The sequence below is a fragment of the Euleptes europaea genome, chromosome 19, assembly GCF_029931775.1.
Source record: "Euleptes europaea isolate rEulEur1 chromosome 19, rEulEur1.hap1, whole genome shotgun sequence".
Taxonomy (NCBI): Eukaryota; Metazoa; Chordata; class Lepidosauria; order Squamata; family Sphaerodactylidae; genus Euleptes; species Euleptes europaea.
In genome coordinates, this window is record NC_079330.1 from 39,315,521 (window position 1) to 39,333,824 (window position 18,304).

An 18,304-nucleotide genomic window follows, 5' to 3' on the forward strand; every position below is an offset into this window, starting at 1 on the left:
TATACCACACCTTTCCCTTGTGGCTCAAGGCAGCTTACAATTCCAAGATTAAAAACAAGCAAAATACAATAAACCCCCATTCCCCACCCCACCCCAAAATGCCTGCAGTTGAAACTCCATTAAAAGCCCTCGCAAATAAAATGGCTTATAGCACTGACCTAAACACTTCTAAAGAAGGCACTGCCCATCTCCTCAGAGAGCCAGTTCCACAAGATAAGACCCACAATAAAGAAGGAACTTGCTGTAGTAGGTTTATTTGGGTATATAAGTTATTTACAGTTCACCTTTCTCATTGGGACTGAAGGCGGATTACACAAAGTGAGTGGATAAAATCAATGAGCCATGAAAAGGGGTGCCAAGGGGGAAGCCTGGGGGAAACTAGACGGGAGCCACCAGAAGACTGCAGCTGGTGCACGGGGACCTACGGGGAGATGCAGTCCATGGAGGGCCATGAAGGGCTTTACAAATCAGAACCAGTTGGACAAAGTGCAGAAAAGGGCTGTCAAGGTGATTATGGGGTTGGAGCACCTTCCTTGTGCAGAAAGGCTAAAGAGTCTGGTGCTTTTCCATTTAGGAAAAAATAGAACTTGGGGGACATGATGGAAGTTTGTAAAATTATGCTCAGGGCAGAGAATGTGGGTAGAAATGATTTTTCCTCCATGATTGGGCTGCTGCATTCTGAACCACTTGCAGTGTCTGGGTTGTCTTCAAGGGCAGACCAATGTTGAGCACCCATGCCTGTTCTGCTCCCAGCTCATTTGTTTTACCCCCCTTTTAGACCAAAATACAGTTTAAAATGTGTCAATTTAAGGGAACAGAAAATGTCTTACAAGTAAAGGCTCACAGGTTTACATTCTGCACTGGAGAACCTGCTCAAAACCAGGATATTCGCATTGAAATGGCGGAGCTTTATTTCAAGTTCTAGCTAAGTGTTTTGATGTTTTTGACCCCTTGAATTTTACACTCTTTTTTTCACCCCTCCCCTTTCTCCTTTCCTAGGAATTTCCCCTGGCTGTCATCAGAGGACCTAATTGCCACTGCGGCTTCCCTACAATTCAATTCCCACTACACAACAGCTCAGACAGGTCCCTGTGTAGAAGGCTGCAGAATGTGAGTGGCGCAGCCGATATGCCTGGGAGGGAGGACTACGGCCTCGTCTATCAAACTCCAGTCCAAGGTAAGCAACCTTTACAGGAATATAGAGAGCCTACTTCTTCCCATTCTAGATTGGCACCATCTGTATGCCATACAATACCTAGCACATGCTTAGTGCTATATATATAGGCCATCTTCTTCCCACTGCGTGTGTGTGTACATTTTTTTTTTGCCATCAAGTCACAGTGGACTTATGGAGATCCTGTAGGGTTATAAAGGCAAGAGACATTCAGAGGTGGTTTGCCATTGCCTGACTCTGCATAGTGATCCTGGTATTCCTTGGAGGTCTCCCATTCAAATACTTGCCAGGGTCAACCCTGCTTAGCTTGTGAGATCTAATGAGATTCTTTCCACCCCCACATCCCCAGTGACCCCTTTTTAGGGTTGCCAGGTCCTTCCTTGCAACCAGTGGGAGGTTTAGGGAGGCGGGGTTGAGGGCGGAAATCAGCATCATCTACGTGCTGATGTCACCTTCGGTTTGTCAGGGCGTCCCCAACTGGGGCGCCAGAGAAAAAAGCAGCCCCAGACGACCACGGAACGAGAGAAGCAAGGAAGGTAAAACAGGCTGCAAGCAGCGCCCCGTCCTCCAGCCTCGTGCCAAACAGCTGATTTTGAAAAACAGCTACCCTCCTCCCACAGCCTTGCTGCTAATCAGCTGTTTTTCAAAATCAGCTGTTTGGCACGAGGCAGGAGGACAGGGCGCTGCTTGCAGCCTGTTTTACCTTCCTTGCTTCTCTCGTTCCGTGGTCGTCTGGGGCTGCTTTTTTCTCTGGCGCCCCAGTTGGACTCATAATGTCATCATGCCGGATGGCTCCCCCTCCCTTCCCCCGCCTGCTTCCACCCGCCAACACCTGAGAGTCGTAATCACAAAGCACACCTGAGAGTCGGCAGGCAACAGGAGCAATGGGCGGTAGATTGCCCGCCATAAGCGGGCAGTTGGGACCCTACCCCTACTCCATGCCCAGAAGATGGCAAAACAAAAAACAAAAAAAACTCCAGGCTCCCTGGCCAGCCTGGAGGAAAATTGCTTCCTGACCCCAAAAGGGTGATCAGCACTACCCTGGGCATGCAAAAAATCTTGCCCTTCCAAGGCTTCACCCCCAAATTTCTAGGAATTTCCTTACCTGGAGCTGGCAACCATAAGGGGAACTGATCTCTGTTGTTAGAAAAACAGGATCCTAGAAACGCAGAGTTGGAATGGGACCTCCAGGGTCCTCTAGTCCAAGCCCATGCACAATGCAGAAGATCTGGGAGATCTGTTGTGATTCTGGGAGAGCAGCTGCCACCTCTGCTGTTGTACGTGTGTGGGGGAGGAAGCAGGTGTGGGACCAGGAGGACAATGGGGGCAGAAAGAGAGAATGATGGGATTGGGGGGGGGCAGAAAGTGAGACAAAGAATGATGGGATGGGGGCAGAAAGAAAGTGACAGGGATGGAGGAGAAAGAGAGTAAGAAAAGGGGTGGCAGGAGGGAGAAAGAGTGATAGACAGAGAGAAGTATAGGGAAGCAAAGGCGGTGGGGATGGTATAGCTGCTCCTGCAAGTTTCTTGCGGGTCCCCACTTTTCATATACAAATGCTTATTGGTAGACCAAAGAAAAGACAATTACAAAACTGTAGCGTGAGCAGCGTCTGCTTCCTTCCATTCATTTGAACCTCCTCCCCTCCCCTCCCCTCTCCTCCCCCATGTGACCAATGTACATAACCACTGCAAAAAAGCAATATGGATGTGATTGATTGATTGATTGATTGATTGATTGTACTTATGATGGCAGTAAGTTTCTTTTTCTGTAACATTTCATGAGCTCACACTCTCCTGTACACTGCAAAAAAGATAAAAGGAATATTGATACAATAACATGTATGAGTACATCACGTTCCTTTTTGGCAGTGGTTTATCAATGCACACATATGCATCAGGAATGCAGAAGAAAAACTCTAGGAACTGCAAGCTTTGGCAAAATGTGGATCCATACAGCAGTCTATGGAATTCAGAGAACAGGACAATAGAGACTTTTTATATAAAGCTAGATAATTTGGGATGGTCTGGGTAAAAATTGGATGAGGAGAATTTCAGAAGCATTCCTGTCTGCAATACAGATGGGTGTGACTAAAGCTCTATAGCACTCAGCATATCTGATTTGGATCTTTCTTTGGAAGAACAGTTAGCCGAGGCAAGTTCTAAATAGAAAATTAGCAGACAGTTATTAAATGTGACCTGAAATCAGTTTTCTGTTCAGCACCAAATCCTTCAAGTAACGATACCAGAAAAGCTTTGCCTAAATTGTAATATCACATGGATGAAGCAGATAAGGAAATTATCTAATCTGATCAAAAGTAAGACCACCAGCCCTCAACAGATTAAGATACTCAACCTAGAACATAATGATGCTTGAGTACAAGAGGTTTATTGCAAATGAATGCTTGTAAGAGCAAATCACTTGTGAAAAAGAGACTACCCACATATTGCAGATGGCAAAGTCAGCTAAGATGATAAACCAGTTGGACAGTGAGGGACCCTGTCCCACCGCATTCATGGACAAGACAGTCTACATGGAAGTGATCAATGAAAACTATCACTTACTCTTCCTGAGTGCAGTTATGTGGAAGGGAGGATAAGTGTGAAAACATTCATTCCAAATGACAATTGCCTGGATCCTGTCAAAAAGATGTGCCAGTTCCCCCTCTGACACCAACACTCCCAACTGACCCTCATGTTACTCCTGGGTGTGCCCTGTCTCCACACACACACCCCACACACACACACACTGAAGCAGCACTTCAGGGGGCATTTTTAGGTCTGCTTGGGGAGGGGGAGTTCTACTTCAGTGCTCAGGTTTTAGGCGAGATCCAACACTGGCCTAACACATGCTCCAAAACTGAAGTGTTTACTTGCCCTGCGCACAACGCCCATTTTTCTTCTCAAGCTGAGCGCTCCAAACTCTCACATTGCAGACTTCTTTGTAATTACAGAAGAAGCAGTATTTTGAGTGCTTTTGCATTTGTGCAGTTGGTGCCATTCATCATCCCATTGGATAGGTTCAGAACCTTGATCTTCCTATTCAGATTGAGAAGCTGCAAAAACTACAATTCCCATAAACCCTGCAGAAATTTGTACTATTTCATTCATTCATTCATTCATTCATTCCCCTCTTTCTTCCCAATGGGGACCCAAAGTGGCTTATATTATTCTCCTTGTCTCCATTTTATCCTCACAACAACCCTATGAGGTAGCTTAGGCTGCAAAAGTGTGACAGGCCCAAGATCCCCTAGCAAGCACGAGTGGGAATTCAAACCTTGGTCTCCTGGACACTAGTCTGGCACTCTTAACCACTACACCACACTGGCTAGGAAGACTGGGAAGGATAATTTACAGGAGAAAGAGGCCAGCTGGGTATTTCAAGAGCCAGCTGCCCCTCTCTCCAGGGCCATAGCTGGGGGGTGAGGAGGGCAGTGTGAGGTTCTCCAGCCAACCTTGGCAATCCCAAAAAGTCACTCGCTCAGACAGGCAGGTCTAAAGCAGGTAAACGTTTATTCAGGAGCCGCAGCATAAGCAATCCACAGGGTCAAAGCTGCTAATGACCATCCATTCTACAAAGCATAACTTTAAGCACAAAGCAACCCCAGGTGCAAGATGAAGCAGGCCTGGGAATTGGGAGATAACAGTGCCTGGTGGGAAGCAGGGAGTGAGCAAGCCATAATACTGAAGTTGCCTGCTTGCGACTCAAGGTCAGGGCAGGGGGGAAGGCAGGGAGCGGGGATAGTTTGAACAGCTCAGGGAACCAAAACCGAAAGATGCTCTTGAACAGAAATGGGCCTAACTCATGTCAAGAGCCTGCCTGGACCGCACGACTCCTGACAGGCAAGCGCTACCCTGGTGGCATGCAGAGAGGGCAGCAGAACTGCCTTTCCTACAGGAGGAGTGGGTAGGAGAGGCAGTTCTGTCACCTTCTCTGAATGCCACAGGGGTGGTGCCTACCCTCCTTGCCCCCCCCCCCAGCTACGACCCTGCCTCTCTGTATGGGTAAGGATTGTGGTAGTGAAGTGGACACAAGGTAAAAGTCCCCTGTGCAAAAGCACCGGGTCATTCCTGACCCATGGGGTGACATCACATCCCGACGACGTTTACTAGGCAGACTTTGTTTGCGAGGTGATCTGCCAGTACCTTCCCCAGTCATCTTCCCTTTACCCCCAGCAAGCTGGGTACTCGTTTTACTGACCTCAAAAGGATGGGAGGCTGCCCACTGTCAACCTTGAGCCGGCTACCTGAAACCGACTTCCGTTGGGATCGAACTCAGGTCTTGAGCAGAGCTTTTGACTGCAGGACTGCGGCTGACCACATTCTGCGCCACTTTGGGGCTCCTTGAAGTGGACCTGCTGCAGACATAATGCCGTCTGCGCTTTGCGGGCTTCCAAAATGCCTGCAAACGTCCACTGAGCATTTTTAGCTGTTTGACCGGGATGCTTTTGCACAGGAGTAGTTTGAAAATGAACAATCTGGGTTTTCACCCAGCACTCCTTTTTTACACACATCTCTGCTATGTTTGGATTGTCCTGTTCCTTCTCTTCCAGTTATGGGCAGTGGGCAGGGGCGTCCTTAGTGATTCCATGACGGGGGCCCAAAACCACTGCCCTCCTTCTATCACCACTACCCCAGTAGCCTCCACTGCTGGGGCCAGGCTCCTCCCCGGTGAGGTAGGCGGGGGCCATTGCTTGAAGCCGGTAGCTGGAGCCTTGGCTGGAGCAGGCACAAGCAGCAGCCACTGAGCCCAAGAGGTGGTGCAAGTGATGGTCCTGGGAGCCCATTCTTCTTCTTCTTCTTCTTCTTCTCCCCCCTCTGTTGGGGCAGGGCCATGGGTGGTTGGGGACTCTCAAAATGGGGCCCAGGGGAGTGGCTGCTGTTTTCCATTGGCTAAGACTGCCCCAGGCAGCGAGGGAGAGAGACCATTGCGTAGTCCGCTACTGCTCTCTCTAGGCATCCATGCATGAATAAAACATTTGAAAAGTGTTATATGCATAAATTGCAAAGTTGATGCATGAATTGGAGGGGGGGACAGAATGCAAAGCTGGAGATGGTACACATTGGATTTTGCATACGTGCAGCCTCTTCCAGCATTAGTCCAATAATTGAGCATCCGGTGGTGTGGGAAGTGGAACAGTTATGCCTAGTAGGTAGGGAAGAAATACATGCTCACACCCCTCTGCTACATGCAGGTTAGCTTTAGTTTGAAGAGTCTTGTGACTACTTCTATGATTCTTCTCAATATCTGTATGTATTTAGCTCATCCAGGATTGAATGGTGCTGAGCAGAAAGCAACCTGATACCTTAACATTCTGTATGATAAAAGTTACTGTGTTAAATAGCATATATACTTGGTTTCAGACACCCGATGTACTGACAGGAAGTTTCTCCCTACAAAATCCAAAGCATTTGTTGCTCTGTCGAGCTTCCCTGGAGCTGGAAACACCTGGGCCCGTCACCTAATAGAACATGCTACAGGATTCTACACGGGAAGCTACTACTTTGATGGGACCCTGTACAATAAAGGTACGGTGCTGACTGATCCCAGCTTAGTGTATAGCAAACTTCCCCAGGCTGTCTTTGGAATGGAACTGGCAATTGCCAGCCACGCTGAATGAAAGCCCCCCCCCCCCAGTTCTATGTCATTATGAAACCTCATGATCCCCAAGAGCCCCAGCCCTTCCTATCTGGTAGCCCCAATGACTGCAGCAGCTATTAGAAGAAGAGTTGGTTTTTACACCCTGCTTTTCTCTATTGTAGAGTCTCAAAGTGGTTTACAATTGCCTTCCCTTCCCCTCCCCACAACAAACACCTTGAGAGGTAGGTGGGGCTGAGAGAGTAATGAGAAAGCTGTGACTGGCCCAAGGTCACCCAGCAGGCTTCATGTGGAGGAGTGAGGAATCAAACCAGTTCTCCAGATTAGAGTCCTCCGCTCATATGGAGGAGTGGGGAATCAAACCCAGTTCTCCAGATTAGAATCCCCCACTCTTAACCACTAGACCACACTGGCTCTCTTCCCCTCCTCTCCATGGTGACTACAATGAATCCTGTGTTGGTGTTTGGAAGAAGTATCAGACACCACAGCAGCGAGTGAATACTGCAGAGTCAGCACGTAGTATAAAAGTGCTATTTTATTATACAGTGACAAAATGCTACGCAAAGCATCTACTTCTCACAACCCACAACCCAATACATATATGATACACTTATATACATATCTGGCATAGTCTCCCAGCCAATCAACTGTTGGCTGCCTTGTCTCCAGGACTATCTAGCTCAGTCCAGTACAAGCCAGTTTTTCTGCTCAGTCATTGAGCTGTCATGTGACACCACCAATCACCTGGCTGTCACTTAGATCTTTTACATCTGCTTGCCATGTGCAGTCTTATATGTCAACACTCCTCCTAGACTGATATTGCAAGCCCCAATGAATCCCGAAATTTCACAAATTTCTCCACTGATTAACATATAGTAAAAACATCAGCAATGTTGTCACTTGAAGCACAATGTTCCAGTTTTATAAACCCATTGTTCACCGCTTCCCTGATATTGTTGTATCTTATATTGATGTGTTTACTCCTAGTTCTGATGCCTAGGTCTCCTGCCAACTGCTGCGCTGCTGTATTATCACAAAATACCCTTACAGGCAGACTCCATTGCAGGTTTAAATCTTTAACTAGTTGTTGTAGCCACTCCAACTATATCTCACAGTCACTAATGGCTGAGTATTCAGCTTCACACGTACTAGTGGAGACGTGAGTTTGTTTCAAAGACTTCCACATGATGAGGGCCCCATGCAGATACACCGCATACCCTGTAGTGGATTTCCCGTCTTCCCTGTCTCCCCAACTAGCATCACTGTAAACAGTGACTGGCTCCTCCTCATCAGCTTTGAGTTTTAACTTAGCTGAAGAAGTGCCCTTCAGATACCGCAGCACTCTCTTTGCTGCTATCCAGTCTTTTTCATAAGGACAAACACACCTTTGACACAATAAATGTACAGCCATACAAATATCAGGTCTAGTCCAACAAGACAAGTATAGCAATGACCCCACCAGGGACTGATATAACACCTTGTTGTGGAACTCTTTGTCATCCACCTCCTGGGCATACCCTGTTGTCATGGGGGTATCAGTGCACTTGGCTTCTGCCATTCCAAATTTCTTTAGAAGCTGTTCAATTTTTTTGGTTTGGTTTAATTCAAAACACCCCTCTGAGTCTCTGGTTATTTCAACCCCCAGATAGTTTTGAATATTCCCCAAATGCTTCATTTTGAACACACTCCCAGCAGCCTGTTTGAACCACTGCAATTGTTCCTCTGTGTGGAACATCAGACAAAGGTCGTCCACATAAACCACGAGCACACATTCCGTGTCACCCACGCATTTAGTGAACATGCAAGGATCTGCCACTCCTTGCTTGAAACCTAGTTTAATTAAGGCCTTGCTAAGGCATTGTGACCATGCCCGAGCACTTTGTTTTAAACCATAGATGGCCTTATGCAGTCTCAGCACTCCCAGCTCATCTTTGCTTGCAAACCCAGGAATTTGTTCCATATACAATTCCTCACTCAGATTTGCATTCAGGTAGGCAGTAGTAAAATCAAAATGATGCACCTGCATACTGTCCCTTGCAGCCTTGCACAGTGCAGCTTTTAAAGACTCTGATTTTACAGTTGGGGCAAACACCTCGTCAAAATCCTGTCCCTCCCTCTGAGAATAACCCTTGGCCACTAACCTGGCCTTCCTAAGGATTTTTCCATTAGGCAGATATTTGACTTTGTATAGCCATCTGCACCCAATTGCTTTCCTTTGATCAGGCAGGTGAGTCAGGGAAAATACCTTGTTATCCTGGAGAGAGTCATACTCTGACTTCATGGCTTCAAGCCAACCCTCCTTTTCTTTCCCTTCTAGCAACAACACCTCCTGGTAACTTTGTGGCTCTTTCACATACACATGGTTCACATCATTTGTTTCAAAACCATATCTTACAGGAGGAACTCCCTTGTTGCTCCTGCTTGACACTCTTGGCACAGACCTTCCACCTTGTTCACTCTCTGATGAGGCCCTACTAGGGGATCCCTCCAGTTCCACCTCATTCTCATCATGAGAGCTGTCAGACAAAGGAAGTAATTGCTGAGACACCTGATGCCCATGGATCTTATCCCAATTACTATTTTCACAGAAATTGGCTGATCTGCTATAACTCAGACAATTGTGTTCATTGGCAAACCTGTAGGCTTTCATGCCTGTTTGATACCCTAGGAAAGTGAGCTTTTTGGCTCTAGCTCCTCCTTTCCTTCTCTGGTTTAAAGGCACATTTACCCAGGCTTTCACCCCAAACACTCTGAGATAGCTCAGACTCGGGTCCTTTTTATACAGTGCCCTGTATGGGATATCATCTATGGATCTGGTCCAGATCCAATTAGAAATATAACAAGCTGCCTTTAAAGCCTCAGCCCAGAAAGTCATAGGCAGTTCTGCATCTTGCAGCATGGCATACATTTTTGTTTGCAACATCCCACCATGCCTTTCTGCAATACCATTTTCCTGGGGGGTTGAAACATTAGCCACCCTGTGTTGCACACCTTGCTGCTGCAACCACTTGGCAAATGCATTGGACATGTACTCGCCCCCAAAATCTGTCTGTAAAGCACTTAGCTCTTGACCAAGCTGCTTCTGTACTCTTCTAGCCCAGTACTTGAAGGTCTCAAACACATCTGATTTCTTTTTGATTGGGAAACACCCAGGTGAATCTGCTGTGATCATCTGTTAAAATTAATGCGTACCGGTTCCCTGAATGGCTCTCTCTAAAAGGACCTATGACATTGCTATGTCATAGCTTTAGAGCTCTTTCAGACCTTCTATCACTGTGTCTAGCCACTGGGTAGGCTTTAGATTTGACACACTTACAGACCTCACAGTCTAGAAACCTTTCACACTTCTTCACTTTCTCTTTACCCAGTAGAGATAGTGTTTTATTTATTGCCTCATATCCAGAATGAGCTAGACGTCTATGCAATAAATGAATACAGCTGTCATGCAAGCTTTGATTAAGTACTGTCTTAGCCTTCACATGAACATTCTCCACCACATATACATTATGGCATAGCTTCCCTCTCAGAAGCACTTCTCCATTCTTTGCTATCTGGCATGATTTTTCAGCAAAAGTCACAGTAAACCCTGCATTATCTAATGCACAGACACTTAGCAAATTTGTTTCAATAGTGGGCACACAAAGCACCTTTTTAAAGACATAGTCCAGTGCAGGGAACCTCACACTTCCCTCACACACCACATCTGCGTTGCTTCCATCAGCCAAGCTTACATGCTTCAGGCTTGAACTGTGTGCTTCCTGTAATAGCTCCTTCCTCTGACAAATTGTTTGAGAAGCTCCAGAGTCTAGGATCCACATGCCAGTAGAGTCATTAGTCTCTGTCCTCACCAATGACGCTGTCTGGCTTCTGGCTGCGCCTGCTGATGACTGCTCCCCTCGACTCTTTTTCTTGACGTCAGGGCAGTCGCGTTTTAAATGCCCTCTCCGACCACACAAAAAGCATCTTTTTACATTTAAAGCCACATGTTGTAAATCCAACGACAGGTGCTTTTTCTCTGCAAACTTTTCTCTGTTATCTTTTCCTCCCTCGGACCGGGCAGGCTTCCCAGATGCCGACGCAATCAATCTCCGTTCAAACTCCAACAAACGCCCAGCCGTATACTCCCACGTCAGCTGGTGTCAGCCCTTGGCCCACAGAACCAGAAATCACCACAAAGTCATATAGAGTCCAAACAGATGGCTTTTACTGGTCAATTAGGCATACAGTGCAAACGAATAAAATGACAGCTATGAGAGGCTCACTAGCTGGGAGATATTATAAGGCAGGAAAGGCGGGAGATTACACGCACAGGCTGAATACAGTTTCCCAGGAGCTGGGTTCCCAGGCCTAGGTATGCGACCTTGGGGGGCAGACAATACAACGCAGAGACAGAGGCAATAACGAAACCGAGATAGCAGCCTGACATTCTGCTCCCCTCAAGACCCCCTCCCAGTTCGCAAGGGGGCTGGCCGATCTGGGTAAGCAATGTGAAAGGCGTCGACGAGGTCGGGGGCGGAGACATCCCGTGCGCGTACCCATTCGTCATAGGCAGGGGGGAAATGTTTCCAACGGACCAAATATTGCAGGTTGCCATGGTGAACACGGGAGTCAAGGATCTTGGAGACTTCGAAGTGTTCCTCCCCCCCCACCATGATGGGTTGCGCAGGAGGTGGGTCCGGATGCCACCGTGGAGAAGCAACATGGGGTTTGAGGAGGCTAATGTGGAAAACAGGATGCACACGCCTCAAGGATTTGGGGAGAGCCAGTTCCACCGTGACAGGGTTTATGACCCGGGTGATGGGGAAAGGGCCAATGTATTTAGCACTGAGCTTATGGCACGGTTGGGTGGAACGGAGATTTTTGGTGGAAAGGTAAACCAAAGTACCCACTTGCAGATCACCCCCGGGGGAGCGATGTTTGTCAGCTTGTGCTTTGTATTTACGTTTGGCTCGGTCGAGGTTGCTAACGAGCCAGGGCCAAGTGGTACGGAGGGCGTGTGCCCAGGAGGCAATGTCGGGGTTCCCCTCCCCCTCTATATCATCTGTAGGAGCGATGGGACTGAAATCTTGTCCATACACAGCAAAAAATGGGCTAAAACCTGTGGATTGATGCATGGCATTATTGTAGGCATATTCTGCTAAAGGTAACAGTTCTACCCAGTTATCCTGGTGGTAGTTAACATAACAGCGTAAATAACATTCAAGTACAGCATTGACACGTTCAGTTTGACCATCAGTTTGAGGATGGTATGCACTAGACAACCCTTGTTCCACTCCCACCAACTTGAGGAAAGCTTTCCAAAACTTAGAAACGAAACCACTGCCGCGGTCACAAATTATCTTACGCGGAAACGAATGTAAACGAAAGATATGCGTCACGAAGAGGCGGGCCAGTTTTTGAGCAGAGGGGATCCCTGCGCATGGAATCAAATGTATTTGCTTAGAAAACAAATCAGTAACAACCCACAACACAGTTTTACCCCCACTGAGAGGGAGATCGGTCATGAAGTCCATAGCAATCACTTCCCAAGGTTTGCTGGGCGTTTCAAGAGGTTGTAGCAGTCCCGGGGGTTTGCCCTGCGATCGTTTCGCAGCGGCACAAACGGGACAGCTGCGGATGAAGGAGTCAATGTCGGAACGCATTCCCCCCCACCAGAACTGTCTGCGCAATAAGTGAAGGGTTTTCAGAAACCCAAAGTGCCCAGCTGTTTTGGCTCCATGGGCTAAATGTAAAACGTCCTTTCGGAGAGCCTTGGGGACATATAATTTCGAGTCCTTGTACCAGGATCCTCCTTGTTCCAAAACACCAGGAGGTAGGGTATGAGCGGAACGTTCTAAAAGGCACTGGTCCCGAAGGACAGTTAAAAAGGACTCGGAGATGGGGATTTTGGAGGGGACCCCCCCGTCGGCCATGGAGATCTTAGAAACAGTTATGGGGCTAGTGCTTACGTGCGGCGGTGCGCAGACTGCAGGCGGCTGGGCGGTCGGAGGGGTAGGAAGGGCGGGAACTCCGGTTTGTTGCGGTGGCGGCTGGGCAGCCGGTTGAGCTGGCGGAGCTTGTACGTTGGGTAAGGTGTGCTGATACTGGGATCGAGTTTGTACAGCCAGCATAGGTAGAGCCCCACGTTGCATAGGGGTGAACAGAGAGTTGGTGGGTCTTTCGAGTTTTACCGGATATTGTGGTAAACGGGAGAGGGCATCCGCAAGAACGTTCTGCTTCCCAGGGACGTGCTTCAGGGTGAAACGGAACTGCGCAAAGAACTCCTCCCACCGTTGTTGTTTCGCCGATAGCTTATGGGACCCCGTGAGGGCAGCTAGATTTTTGTGATCGGTCCAAACCTCAAAGGGGACTTTAGACCCTTCCAAGAATTGTCGCCATAGAGTCAGTGCATGATGAACTGCTGAGGCCTCTTTCTCCCAGATGGGCCAGTTTAATTGAGCGTGCGCAAATTTTTTTGAAAAGTAAGCGCAAGGGTGAAGAAGACCATCCGGTCCTTGCTGGAGGAGAGCCCCTCCCATGGCTACATCGGAAGCATCGACTTGCACAATGAACATTTGATTTGGGTCTGGGTGCTGTAGCACCGGCTCCGAAGTGAAGAGGCGTTTGAGGGCCAGAAAGGCGGCTTGGCATTGCTCAGTCCATAGGATTTTCGCGGAGGGCAAGGCAGCCGAGCTTACTTTTCCTTTAGTTTTCAGCAGGTCCGTAATGGGTAGAGCCACGTGGGCGAAGTTAGGGATGAATCCCCGATAGAAGTTTGCAAATCCCAGAAATTGCTGTACTTGCTTACGGTTGGTGGGGGGAGTCCAATCGAGGACGGCTTGGACTTTGGCGGGGTCCATGCAAAGACCTTGGTGGGAGATGATGTATCCCAAAAACGTGAGTTTGCTTTGGTGAAATTCGCACTTAGCTAGTTTTGCGAAAAGTTGATGGTTACGCAGGCGTTGCAGAACTTCCCTGACCAGAGCCACATGCTCGTCCATAGTTTTCGAATAAATGAGAATGTCATCTAAGTAGACCACCACCCCACGATATAGAAGGTCATGTAGGATTTCATTGATGAGTTGCATGAAGACCCCCGGGGCCCCTTTTAATCCGAACGGCATCACAAGGAATTCATACATTCCGAAACAGCTAGAGAAGGCAGTGAGGTGCTCATCCCCTTCGCGGATACGGACTCGGTAGTAAGCTTCCACCAAGTCCAATTTAGAGAACACACGGCCTTCCTGTAATTGTCCCAAAATATCGGATATTAATGGGATAGGATAGGCATTGGTCTGGGTAACCGCATTGAGCTTTCTGAAGTCAATGCACAGGCGAAGGTCGCCCTCTTTTTTCCGGACGAAAAACGCGGGGGCCGAGTTTGGGGCATTCGAAGGGCGAATGAACCCTCTGGCGAGGTTTTTGTCCAAAAAGTCCCGGAGGACAGTGCGCTCGGAAGCGCTCATAGGGTAAATCTTACTCTTGGTTAATGTGCAGTCCTTTACCACTTCAATCGCACAGTCTGAGGCTCGGTGGGGGGGTAAGGCATCACATTCTTTAAGGTCGAAGACATCTTCAAAGTCCCGGTATACAGTGGGTAGAGCCGGTGATGCTGGGGCAGTAGAGGTTAATGCTGGAACGGGCGGATATAGCAGAGCAAAGTTTTGCCGATGCTGGTCGCAGGTTGGACTAGCGAAGGAGATAGTGTTTGTTTCCCAATCAATACTGGGACTATGTCCTTTAATCCAGTTAATTCCCAAGACCACTTCAAATCGGATAGGGGCTATAGTGAAGTCTATTTGTTCCCAGTGGGAACCAATTCCCATTGCCACCCCTATGGTGCGGTGATCAACTGGACCCCCCTGGAAATGGCTTCCGTCCATTTGGGCAAATTGGACGGGGGCGGGTAAAGCCTCAGAGTCGGCTCTGAGTGCAGCAAAAGTGGTTTCGCTTATGAGAGTGCGACAGCAACCGGAGTCAATTAGTGCTTTGACGGGGATTTGTGGGCCACCGTTAAGTTGCTGTAAAACTGCATCCACGTAGACGGTGGAGTCCACGTCTTTAATTTTGGTAGGAGCATTCGGTTTGATAGGAAGATCCTGAGAGGTCTGTGGAGACGCTCCATTCACCACAGACCGGAGCCGTTTTTTGACAAGTCGAGGGGAGATTCCAGGTTTAAGGCTGGAGAAATCCAAGGATTTTCCTCATCCGAAGAGGGAAAATCGTCCCCCAATGGGGCACTTGTAATCCGAGACCCGGCGGGGTCGTTGGTAGTAGGCAGGGAGGCTGGGTCCCCGGCATGGAGTGCAGAGGGTGTGGGTCTTCCCGGAGCTGCGCTGCGGGTGGCCGCGGTGCCTCTGCGTGGTGGACGACCTCGGGCGCGGGTTGTCGTGCTGGGACGAAATATTTCCTGGCGGCGTGGGCAAACGGCTGCAAAGTGGCCCATTTCTCCGCAAGTAAGACAGGCACCCCTCTGAAATCGGGCTTCACGTTCCTGGGGCGGACGTGGGGGATTTCGTGGGACGAGCAGTGGTGCCTTGGGTTGAGGCTTTTGGGTGCCTTTTTCCTTGTGCTTTTGACGGACGAGAGAAATGAAGCGTCGGCGGCTTTCCACTTCCTCGGCTAATAGGATCCAGTCTTCGAGGGTATCGGGATCGCCTCGCATGTAAGACCAGTTCAGAATGTCAGGATGCAAGGCTTCCCTGAAATGATGGATCAGGGTGGTCTCGGGCCAACCTACAATTTTACTTGCCAGTCGTTGAAATTCATCGGCAAATTCTCGAACTGTAGCAGAGCCTTGTTTTAATTGTAAGAGTTCCGTTTTGGCTCTTTCCCCCAGGAAGGGGTCCTCAAACCTCCTTCTCAGGGCAGTCATGAAGTTGTTGAGGGAACGAATAGCACGAGAGCGGGTGTCAAACTGGAGGACCATCCAGTCAGCCGCTTTACCTGTCAGAAGGGAAGCTACGTAGCGCACCCGGCTGTCTTCCGTGGGGAAAAGTTGTCCTTGTTCTCGCATATAACTGTCCACTTGATGCAAGAAACAAGGCAAAGTCTCGAGAGATCCGTCATACGTAGTCCTCAATTTGAGTTGCTTCCAAGGGCCGGGCGCAGGTTGACCCGGTTGCACGGGTGGTCCGGGCGGAGGGACAACAGGAGCTCCAGGAGGCAAGGGTGGAGCAGGCACATTAGCGGGTGGTTGCACGGGTGGTCCGGGCGGAGGAGCAACAGGAGCTCCAGGAGGCAAGGGTGGAGCAGGCACATTAGCGGGTGGCTGTACGGGTACCCCCTGACCCGGTATCGAACGGGCTGTCTCAGAGCTATCAGGGTTTGTTGTAATTGCCTGTTCTCCTGAAGCATACGTTCCATTACTTCCTGGAGTTGATCAACACGGTCGGAGAGCTCCCGATTCTGGGCTCTTAAGAGATGAGCCTCCTCACTTGGGCCACCAGTAAGATGAGGCTTACTGGTCCGGAAGCTTGTGGCCCATTGAGAGCTATCCCCATATAAATCCTCGTCTTCAGACTCTTCTGAGTCTCGACGTCGGTCAGCCAAACGGCGTGCGCGTTGGGTCGCGCGCGACGGGACAAACGCCGGGGAAAAGGACAGACCTGATAGCCCTAGTACATTGCCCTTAGGGCGCGTGTCCACGTTCGCCTGATTCCTAATCCTTGCTGCAGCCGCCCTGGCTGCTTCCGCAGCCTCTCTCTCTCTTGCGACCTTAGCCGCTTCGGCGGCTTGCTGATCCGCAAGAACTTTGGCGTTCTCAAGTCTCAGGGCAGTCTCTGCCGTAATGCGCGGCAAAAGTTCTGTCTCCAGGAGTGAGAGTATGGGGTCGGGTTCCCCGCCCAGCAGAGGTTGTACTCGAACCGCCAGTGCGGGTGCCTCGGCTCCGAAGGTCGAGGTCAAAACTTGAGCCAAGGTGGCTACCGGGGTGTCCTTTGTACATTCCACAAGGAGAAGAGCGGTGCTAATAGCGACTCGCTTGGCCTCAGCCTGACAGCTGGCTGCATCCGGGATCAGGGAAAAACCCTCCGGTGGGGCTCCCGCCATGGTAGAAAGAGTTTCTCGAGAAATAAGATTATCCAAAAGTCCAGTTAATATTTGTAAATCCTCAGTCGCCAATCGGGCATCGTCCAGTAATTGATCCAAGTCCTGAAGATCTAGACGAGCATCAGTATCCTCCGACGTTAACATCCAGAGACGTCCTTTAAGAGATTGCCACTGTTCCTGTACCAATCCCCTCAAGCGGCAAACCTCTCGGGTCGTCCGGAAAAGTTCAGCGATTAAGTCTTGTAACAGAGTAGGATCCTCAGAGAAGGGCTCCAGGGTGTAGATCACCTGGAGAGCTGCACAGCTCCCATCCAAGTGGCAGGCGAACCCCCCTGGGCTCCAGCCTGGCTAGTAGAATGGTGAAGAGAAGGAGATAGCTGTCATAATGTCAGCCCTTGGCCCACAGAACCAGAAATCACCACAAAGTCATATAGAGTCCAAACAGATGGCTTTTACTGGTCAATTAGGCATACAGTGCAAACGAATAAAATGACAGCTATGAGAGGCTCACTAGCTGGGAGATATTATAAGGCAGGAAAGGCGGGAGATTACACGCACAGGCTGAATACAGTTTCCCAGGAGCTGGGTTCCCAGGCCTAGGTATGCGACCTTGGGGGGCAGACAATACAACGCAGAGACAGAGGCAATAACGAAACCGAGATAGCAGCCTGACAGCTGGCCTGTGTCCAGAGACTCCAAAGAAGTGATTAACATATTGTAATCCTCCGACAGAGAGCTTAATAGTATGAAGACCTTGTCTTCCTCCAACACAGCTTTCCCCCTCTGTTCCAGCATTTGGAAGCACTCTGCTAAAGAGTTCATGTGCAATCTCACTGGCGCTCCACTTTTCAAAACCGTCCGATACATCCTTCGGGTGATAGCCATCAAAGAGCCAGCTGTCTTTTGTACATAAACTTGTTTAAGGGAATTCCAAGCTGTTTTCGCCTTCAAAGCTCCCGTAATATAAACAAGCTGGTCGTCTGCCACGCTCAGCACTATGGTCGCTAGTGCCTTCTCATCTTTAATTACGTCTTGAGCTGTTTCTGGGTCTGGGGGGTCAGCTACATAATTCCACAACGCCTCTCTCTTGAGATAGTGCTGCATTCGCAACGCCCAGACCTCATAGTTGGTGGAGGTGAGCTTGTCCACAAGCAACGCTGTAGCCGCCTGTGCCATGTCATCAGCACCCGGCACCTCAAGCTCTGTATCGCTCTCCTCCGCCGCCCCTGACAACTCACTGCCAGCAGATAGGCTCGCCTCCTCCTCTGCTCCCGACAATTCACTGCCAGCAGATAGGCTTGCCTTCTCCTCTGCTCCGTCTGAATTCACCTCAGACATTCACTCGCTCCCACTGCAGTCCACGGCACTTGTTCCACAGATAAACCTCTGTTCAGAACCTCCAGCACCTAGCGCAGTCGTTCTGGGCCCATAGCCCTGTTGGTGTTTGGAAGAAGTATCAGACACCACAGCAGCGAGTGAATACTGCAGAGTCAGCACGTAGTATAA

The 18,304-nt window shown here is 49.2% G+C and overlaps 1 protein-coding gene across 1 annotated transcript in view; it reads left to right on the forward strand.

The window, feature by feature from the left end:
- WSCD1 (WSC domain containing 1) overlaps positions 1-18,304 on the forward strand; it is a 96,254-nt gene that overhangs the window by 66,280 nt on the left and 11,670 nt on the right. The window contains exons 5-6 of the mRNA XM_056865173.1: positions 1,000-1,177; positions 6,535-6,699. Of these exons, the coding sequence (XP_056721151.1) occupies positions 1,000-1,177; positions 6,535-6,699 (343 nt within the window). The remainder of the gene's footprint in view (positions 1-999; positions 1,178-6,534; positions 6,700-18,304) is intronic.